Genomic DNA, 10,000 nt, shown 5'->3' with positions numbered 1-10,000 from the left:
TGACAATTATTAGCGTGATATGATAGAACCTGATCTACACTATGATCATACTCTAATATTGATGTGGCATCTTAAAAAGAAAAAGTAAAGGACGACTTTACTGACCTTTTAACCAGTCTACAGGCTTTGAGGGACTTCAGTTAATAAAATCATACAACAACTATCTAAAATCCTTGATAGAGCACTTCCTCTTCACAAGGGAAAAGTTAATCTGAAATAATGGTATACACTACCAGGGCAGCAGAGCTGTTGAATCACTATGTACACACCAATTATTCATACACTCAGGCGCATTTCACATTCCGTGTTCATAGCTTATGTAGAAGGTATAAGTGACCTTTAATTGTTGCACATCAAACATTCTATATTTTCCTTTTCACTTGCTTCTATGCTTTTTTTGTTTTTTTTTAATTAGGTCAGGTGTTTTTATCTGTTCCCTGTTGCTGTGATGATGAAGAGGATGTTACTGGCAGTGTGACAACAAAATGTCATAGGCAAATTTTTTTGGACAATAGGAATTGGTAATCAGTTTCTGCAGTTGAAAAAAGGATGCAGCGATGATCTTCACTACATATTCTGATCTTCATTTTCAGGATTACAATTAACTTCCCATTAGATATAAATACAATGCCTAAGCAAACCTGATTCAATGTACTTTAAATCCATAATAACCAACTTTGAGAAGGCAGCCATTAATTCATTTAGAAAGATATTTCCAGATACAGACACTTCAGGTTTAAATTTTCACCCTATCAAAGCACATGACATATTCAAAATTTTGGCTTTGTAATCAGCCTGATAATGCATTTGCCCAGAGAGTAAAGCAGGGACTGGATCTAAACTTTGGTCCTTATTAATATGATATTCCTATTCATCAGTCAAGAAATGGAACTATAGATTTTATTTCCATGAAACGCTCACTGGACAATGGAAGGACGATCAACACATGACTATATTTAATCATGTAAAGGTAGATCACTATGAACCAACAACTATGCCAGTTCTTACTACAAAATATCAGGAGCTGCATAAGGTTGAAATTAATTGACAGGACCATACAACAGGTACAACCATAAATGGTTACCAAAAAACTAGAAACTCTGAATCTGGGATCCTGGTGAACCTGCCAAGTTTCAAAAACACAGCTAATATACTGTCCTATACCAAATATGAATAAATGTAAGTGTATTTATGGGAATATGAAAAAAATAAAAAATATGCATGACATTAGTCTATGCCCTGCAACCCATATCCCACTTGATGTCTCCTGCAACTGGAAAAAGGGCTGTGGAGAGGTCAAGATAGGGAAAAGCAATTAAGGTGAGTGTGTTTATGTGCAAGTGCAATTACATCTTCATGCATGATTGTGCTGGTGTATACATCTTAACCTAAATATATCTAATACATATCTAATGAAAAAAATCATATCAATATAAAAAGTAAGAAATATATCCACTTAATACTAAACAGTTCTTCTGGTTGCAGATAGCAGCATATCATGCAATGGCTGTGGTGGGCCCAGTCGCGGATGGCACCGCATCATGATATACCCCATGCCATCAGCTCTTCCAAGGGAGCTCGTCTTTCTCCAAGAGCGTGATAACTCCTTTCATGTCATTATTAGATAGTGAAAATACCTTCCTTTTTTATATAAAATACAAATATAAGCTATTAAGTGCCTAATTTTGGGCATGAAGTACTATGCAAGCTGGGCACGAACTGGGAAAACTGACAATGCATGCCAACAACCCACATTTTAGGTCACTAGCCAAGTTTTAATACCACAGTTAATGGGTTAAGAAGCTTAACAACTATTTTCAACTTTTCATAACGTTATTTTAATGCCTTTTGATTAGTTTTAAGACTCACAGATCAAAATGTCTGAAAACTTTTACTTCATACTTCAAAGAAAGTACATATATTAATAAGGCAGAATTTTGGGCTGCAAATAAAATACTTTCATTACAACAAAAGCAGTTTTGAATTTCCTTAAATATAAACTCAACACCCCAGAAAAAAAAAAAAAAAAAAAAAAATTAACCCAAACCCAAGAGGCATGGCATATATATACATTTTATTAATTGTTTTTACACATGGATGGCTACACATTTACTAAGTCACCAATGAGCAAATTATGAATACTGCCTGTTTCGCCTGTTTACCCTTTTCCTTGATTTTTGAAAATATATTTATATTATTTTGTATTTGCTGTTACTAATGTCAATAACATCATAGTAATTTTAATGTTTATAATAAAAATAACACCATTGATATTCATGGCATTACTAAAAAAAGTTTTCCCACAAATTCAAGGAAAGGTGAAATCAGGTAAGGTCACAATGTCTACTAATTGACTCCTTCGTGGCTAAGCACATGCAGAGCCATCTATGTCCAGAGACATTTCACAAAAAAAAATAAAAAAAGAGCACAGCATTTTCCCGGCGACATTGAGTTAAACCCCACCGCACATTCAATTGTCTTAATACAAATGAAATATAAACACCCAGAATAAGATAAGTGAAAGCAGTTTAAAAAAATAACTTCAAGCCACAAAACATCACCACAATACTTACCCTCTCCCTCATCTGACTCCACTGGTTCAGCGGATGAAGCTATAGCCTCCATGACAGCAGGTGAATGTATGACTGAATATTACAAACTGCAGCTTGTGATGGTTGCAAGATGAGAACAAAGCAAAAGAACTGGTATTATCTACCCATTCCTCTCTATACAAAAATAACACAAAATTGTCTACAGAAAGTATTCAATTTAAGCATGCATTGATCTACAGCAAGGCTAATATCAATAAGAATCAATGAAACCTTTAACATAAAATCAACAAAGAGAAAATGTAAGTTTTTAATGAAAATAATTATCCTAAATTCAATTAGTGTAAGTTTTAATATATTTACACAAGCAAGGTACAGTGAAAGACTTCACACACTCTAAACTATCTTGGTAATAATGCTTGTGGTGGACATTAAAAAAAGCTATAGCATTAAACATTTCCCTACTTTTCATCTTCTACTTGCATGGAAGTGTAATGTATGAGATTATAATGCATAATATGTTAGACCAATTACTCAAATGAAAAGTAAAATGTAATGCATTTTATGTGTTAAATACTATTCATGATACAAAAGTTTCAGGAAATCATGTTTCCCTCATCCTAAAGAGATAAAATCGTATGGGAGAATTAAATCCTACTTGCATTCCTGTAAGAAGATTTTTATATATATTATCTGTTTACTCCTTTGTTTTCCACTTGAAGGTACACACTACAATTTTTTTTTAAGTAGCCATACATTTGCATTCTAAATCTTTGCAAACATTCATGCTTTCATGCTCAACAAAATCAGCAGTGGGGGCACTTGGACCTGTATAAGTGATTTAAATACCTGGAGAAGACTGAATTAAATATGATATAGTCTACTTCAGGCATGCTTTGAGCTTAATAAAGGAATTATTGAATTCTAATAATTATTACTTACATCACTGTCCATCATCATAAATTCCATCCTTCCTAAAATTTTAGGTGCCCATTTGATTTTTTAATCAATTTTTGAAAAATATTGAATTCTCAGCTGCTCTGACAACCTTCAACAAGCACTCAGCAGTTTCATAGGGAAATACAGAAAAATAAATATGCTGACCAATTTACTGAACCCTTCTACCAACCCAATAGATACATAATACATTTATCAAGGAGGTGCATACATACACACATTACTCTTTATAAGTTGTTTGTTTAGCCAAAGAAATCAGAAACACTGTATCAAATACCAGTCAGGAGTATCATAGACTACCTGGCACTTTATCCCAGTACATATACACAATCAGGACTGTAAGAACACTCAAATGTCAATTTAAGTTAAGGACTGAGTTTAGTATTCAAGTCCCTCAGCTTGATTATATTGTGATTTTATTGTTTTACAGCTGCACAAGTGATAGGTGGAGAAGGGGAAATCACATGACAGATAAATCATATAAACTGTAAAACATTAACAGAGAGTTTTTTGGACCAATTTTGATGGTGCTTATATCAGTGGAAAAAGAACTAAAAATATGATTATTTAAAATTCTCTAGATTTTTATTTAGGGAAATTATTTGCACACATTTCCAAAACACTTTGTCTGAGCAGGTATAATATATATATATATATATATATATATATATATATATATATATATATATATATATATATATATAGATATATATATAGATAGATAGATATAAATATATATAGATATGCAGATATATAGATATAGATATAGATATAGATATAGATATATATAGATATAGATATATATATAGATAGATAGTAGATATAAATATATATAGATTTACAGATATATAGATTTACAGATATATAGATATATATATAGATATAGATATAGATATATACATATTTATGTATGTATATATATGTATGTGTATATAATATATATATATATATATATATATATATATATATATATATATATATATATTGTTAGACACTACAATGGGTATATTCATTAATGAGGCTCCTGGCAACTATGGTTTTCACCTTGGTATGCTCGCAAAGACAAGAGCTGAAACACGGAATAATGTGTGGCTATGAGAGGTGCTTTCTTTATTTATGGCAATGACATTTATGTCTGCAAATTATATCTTGTACTGAAGCCTGCAACATTCAGTCCTCTACAAGAATATCATCTTCACTTTGCCAAACTTCATACATCCATACTGTAAAGGTTAACCAAATCTTCAACATTAAATTTGTCATATCAATATTAGTCAAAGCTCAAGCCTATCAAAATACAGACTACATGGAAGATGCTTGTTGGCCTTTTTACTAAAAGGCTGTGGCTATGTTTATGATATTATAGTGCAATGTCTACTGACTATTTTTCTGGGAGTTCTCATCGCACATGCGTAGTGTGGAATTCTTGAACTGCTGAAATCACAATCACTATATTGTCTAATGCTGGGGGTTGTGCCTGGAGGGCTGCTACCCCCAAACCCCACCCGAGATAACAAAACAATACTCCATGTATTTATTAGGCATCAGGTGCTCCCACATGTTGGTCATGTGCTCGACCATGCCATGCGTAGAGTGAGAATTAAACACTGTGCACATGTGACTGGAACTACATAAGACTAATCAATAGACATCACAATTAATTACCATAAATATAGTCACTTCATTACTATAACACTGTTTGGCAATGAGGCAACCACAATGGCTGTGCCCACAGTACACATCCAAGTGATTAAATCCATTCTAAGACTAGCAGAACACAGCTATATATTTTCCTGTATGTTTCTCTTCCCATCCTTGTGTTTGCCAGAAATTATGAAAATTTCAGCAATATAAGAACATGTATTATACAGAATAATATCAAAATTAAATTGCATTCTAATAATATATTACTATATATACTTCCACCGTAATAATCATTATAGCAAAAACAACAAACAATTAAAAATGCATCGATAACAGGCTTTAGCGGGAGCAAATCAGGTTCTGTCCATCTACGAGACAAACTCTTTCCCACGCACATTTAACCCAACAATAACCCACAAGACGGCATAATCTAATACCGCATTTAATATAATTCGGAAATTCCACAAAATCAACTTACAGGAACGGTTTAACTACATGGAAAAGAGCAGTGAACACGCCGCCTGCCCTGACACTTCCGAGTCGCCTGAAGGTGAGATTTTGTTTACGTTTCAGGGATGAGCATTCATTGATGCCTGAAAAAATATGTACATGGGAGAATTCATGGAGGACTCGTTGATGCGTGAAAAAATATGTACGTGGGAGAATTCATATAAAACTTTGGTAGTTTTCCTACAGAATCAATAATATTTGATATTGTTGTTATTTATTTTATTTTTAATATTTATTTTACAGTCTATATTCATTCGTGTTTATGAATACTTCCGCGGTGGTAAAGGTGTGCAATTCTCCCTCTCCCTCTCTTCACCTCTCTTCACCAATCCTTTTTTTCTCTTTCCCTCTGCCTCCCTCTGTTACCTGTCTCAAATCTTTCTCCCTGTCCTTCTTCCGCTCTCTCTCCTCTCTTTTTCTTTCCCTCTCCACTTTCCTCCTTTCTACTCTACTCTACTCTCCTCTCTGTAATTAACTAGTGGTGCGGTAATCCCAGCGTTATGCCACCAGTGTAATGTGCTAGTGGTGGACTTATCCTCTTTCTCTCACTTGTATGGGACTGGTGTTTAGTACTCTTGAAGTGAAGTGGAGTTGAGTTAAATTTGTCGCTGCTTCAGAGCTTTTATTTGCACGGGAATATGGTAGATGGTGTACAGAGGACAGGCGTGGCAGAGACGCCCATGGAGGAGCGAGGCCTCTTGCCACGCCCGCGAGGCGAAGCGGTCTTAGAGAGAGCTTGAGGTGTTGCCCGAGCCGATGCTGAGGGCAGAGTGACTTCGGCTCTCTAAGATTTTGAGGGGTTCACAAAATATTCGCTTAACATAAGAATATGGCAACATAGATTTTGGTGGGAAACAGTACAAACTCTCTGTTTTACAGCAGTGTAAGGGTCTTGTGGTCACAGGTCTGGTCGGGGACACTGGATATGTCAATACAATTAAATCGTGAACATTGGATAACTACAATATCGTCCATAGTAGTGATTACAAACATAGTGATTGATAATAAGGATTTTTCAACAAACATATTCGACGGTAATTCGACGGAATCGCTTGTTCTGGGGGCACTTCACTATTGTCGTTATTTTCTGGGCGCAGGTCAAACTTGGCACAGGCAATTACCAGTAGGGTCCTGGGTACCGTGGGAGGTCGAGGGGGAAGGCCATTAAATCGTCGGTATGGATCAGAATCGCTCGTTCTGGGCACGTTGGTTTCGTTCTCTTCTGGACGCAGGTCAATGTTGGTACAGGCGATAACCAGCAGGGTCTTGGGCACCGAGGGGAAGGGGAACGAGGGTGTGAAGAGGGGGTAGATCATTAAACTCTCTCTCTGTCACCTCTCGCTCTCTCTCTCTCTCTCTCTCTCTCTCTGTCACCTCTCGCTCTCTCTCTCTCTCTCTCTCTCTCTCTCTCTCTCTCTCTCTCTCTCTCTCTCTCTCTCTCTCTCTCTCTCTCTCTCTCTCTCTCTCTCTCTCTCTCTCTCTCTCTCTCTCTCTCTCTCTCTCTCTCTCTATCACCTCTCTCTCTCTCTATCACCTCTCTCTCTCTCTTTCTATCACCTCTCTCTCTTTCTATCACCTCCTTTGCTCTCTCTCCTCTTTCGCTCTCTTCCCTCTTTCGCTCTCTCTCCTTTTTCTCTCTTTCCTCTTTCTCTCTCCCTCTCTTTACTATTTCTCTCTCTCAACTTTCTGTGTCTCTTTTTTCTCTTTCCCCTTTCTCTCTCTCCTCTTTCTGTCTCTTGTTTCTCTTTCCTCTTTCTCTCTCTCCATCCCTCCTCTCCCCTCCCCTCCCTTCTCCTCTCCCATTCCTTTTCGTTCTCCATTTCCATCTCCCCTTCACTCGTTTCTCTTCTTTGTTCCCTCTCCCTTTCCACCTCATCCCTCTCTCCCTTTCCCACTTACATTCGACCTTCCTTCCTCTTTCCTTATCTTCTCTCTCTCTCTCTCCATTATCTTCCCTTCCCTCCTTTTCCCTTTTCTTCCCTCCGCTTCCAGTCCCGCCCCTTCAGTTCCCTTCCCCTCCATTCCCTTCTCTTCCCTTCTCTTTTTTTCTCTTCTCTTCTCTTCCTTTCCCTCCTTTTTCCTCCTCCCAAGTACTTCTTCCTGTGGCAAGGTCAACAAGACGACTCGTACGTGGCAGCAATATATTATCTCTTGATTTAAAAAAAATATATTATCAGCCCTCATAAAGATTAAGACGATCAGATAATGATTGAAAACATAGAGAGGAGCTAGGTAGCCATTCCTGACGCATGTGCGATATAATGGAGATGTATTTTCATACACAAAACTAGACTAAATCACACACACACACACTCTCTCTCTCTCTCTCTCTCTCTCTCTCTCTCTCTCTCTCTCTCTCTCTCTCTCTCTCTCTCTCTCTCGCTCTCTCTCGCTCTCGCTCTCGCTCTCGCTCTCGCTCTCGCTCTCGCTCTCTCTCTCTCTCTCTCTCTCTCTCTCTCTCTCTCTCTCTCTCTCTCTCGAGAAAAAAAATAAAATAAAAATAAAACCACACAATGCAAGTCCACGCTAAATCATAATAATTGTTTGCAGATGGGCAAATTAACATTTTCGACCAAAGTGAATGAACCCAACTGAACTGACCTGTGTTCTGGATGAAGTTTCTTGCGATACCAAGGGGTGAAGACGAGAGTTCAACTGGGTATAACTGAATATTATTACCGTGTGATGTGCAAGGAGAACGGTCCCGTGGTTTTAACAAAACACTGATCGCTCACTATACACTTTCTGGGATGCAAACAAAAAAAAAAATAATAATTGAGGTTAAACCATGCAGTTACTCGAACTTTGCATAACAAGTGTTGCAAATCTACGCCTATTGTCCTTGAATGTAGAGTGTAAACACAATACTGATGTAATATAGACAGAACACTCGTGCCCACAGCGAAAAAGTTAACCCAAGTGCCACTCTTAAAGCAATCGTATACCCAGACGAGCTATTGAGAAGTGAACAATGAAGCAACAGCGGTGCACAAAGCTGTACTAAACCAAATAAAACCAATGCAACCAAAGGCACTATACCTGGCGTGTAGACGAGGTAGTGATATCCAAGGAGATTGCCAACAGTCCGCAGTGAGTTCTTCCTGACGAGGCCTGTTAGAAGAATTCAGAAAATTACGCAAAGGTCTAAGGGAAGATAGACCTACACTACCTCGGTGTATATGTGAGTTCTCTGATATTATGCGGTACTCTCTAACCTTCACTACTTTCTGTTCATGAGATGAAATCGTGTGGAAAACGCCACTTATAGAAATAAAAATATCTGTGGCAGAAATACACTCTAATGATATGAGCAATAACTATAATAACAGTATAAATATCAGGCGTGATTGGATTGTACTAATGCATAGCAGTCATTATTATCTCTGATGATTATGGAAACATTATTATCTCTAATAATGATAATGGCATACATTTTATCTCGCATGATAGTAATGATATCGTTATTATCTACAACGAATTTAACGATATCATTACCATCTCAATTTTTTTTTTTTTTTTTTTTGCGATATCATAGAGATGGCGATGGTAACAACAAAACAAGAATAATGATGATGATAATAATAATTAAGACAATAATGATAACAACACTGATAATAAAAGGACAATAATAATAATAATAATAATAATAATAATAATAATAATAATAATAATAATAATAATAATAATAATAATAATAATAATAATAATAATAATAACAACAACAACAACAACAACAACAATAATAATAATAATAATAATAATAAAAATAATAATAGCAACAAGAACAAAAATAATGATAACAACAGTCCATCACTATTGTTAATTATGTTGACGCTTCTAGCATATTTATTCTCTTTCAGCATAAAACCTCATATTATAATTATCATTATCGATACAGGCAATATGCTTATAAATGCAAATAGTCCTTCAACCTAGTCAACTGATTCCGACAAATTAATGTATTGCATAGACAAAATACGTGCAAAATGGTGCACTATTCCACATGCTTTTGCTGGGATGTCTATCCGAACACCCCGCACTATAGCCAATCAAAATCTCCCTTTTAAAACCATACCATTTTAAGCGTGGGATTTTGAATGGGGGATTTTGAAAACCTACTAATAGGAGACGTTTAAAACCCCACACACGGGGAGGGAAGTCAAGTCAGTGGAAGCTGTAACGCCATGTTGATGCATGGGTATAAAATTATTAGTTTATATTGCTTCTTTCATTCTTTGTAACCTATCATTGTGTTTGTGTTTATCATGTTTATCTATTAGAAGATGGAGGAGGAGATAAATTGTTATGCGAGTAATATCAAAGACAAAATTGCGATTGAT

The 10,000-nt window shown here is 36.1% G+C and overlaps 1 protein-coding gene across 9 annotated transcripts in view; it reads right to left on the bottom strand.

Annotated features, from left to right (window-relative positions):
• Window positions 1–10,000, bottom strand: part of LOC125047849 (solute carrier family 35 member C2-like) — a 30,684-nt gene that overhangs the window by 7,557 nt on the left and 13,127 nt on the right. For 5 of the 9 annotated variants that reach the window (XM_047646366.1, XM_047646375.1, XM_047646401.1 and 2 more), the window contains exon 2: window positions 8,700–8,771. In XM_047646366.1, the coding sequence (XP_047502322.1) occupies window positions 8,700–8,771 (72 nt within the window). Of the gene's footprint in view, window positions 1–2,573; window positions 2,666–5,628; window positions 5,758–8,699; window positions 8,772–10,000 lie in introns of those variants that run through there. The other 4 variants (XM_047646410.1, XM_047646419.1, XM_047646428.1 and 1 more) reach the window with 4 other exon arrangements.

The sequence above is a fragment of the Penaeus chinensis genome, chromosome 4, assembly GCF_019202785.1.
Source record: "Penaeus chinensis breed Huanghai No. 1 chromosome 4, ASM1920278v2, whole genome shotgun sequence".
Lineage (NCBI taxonomy): Eukaryota > Metazoa > Arthropoda > Malacostraca > Decapoda > Penaeidae > Penaeus > Penaeus chinensis.
Note: the sequence above shows the minus strand (reverse complement) of the source record. Positions and strands in the feature narration are given on the sequence as shown.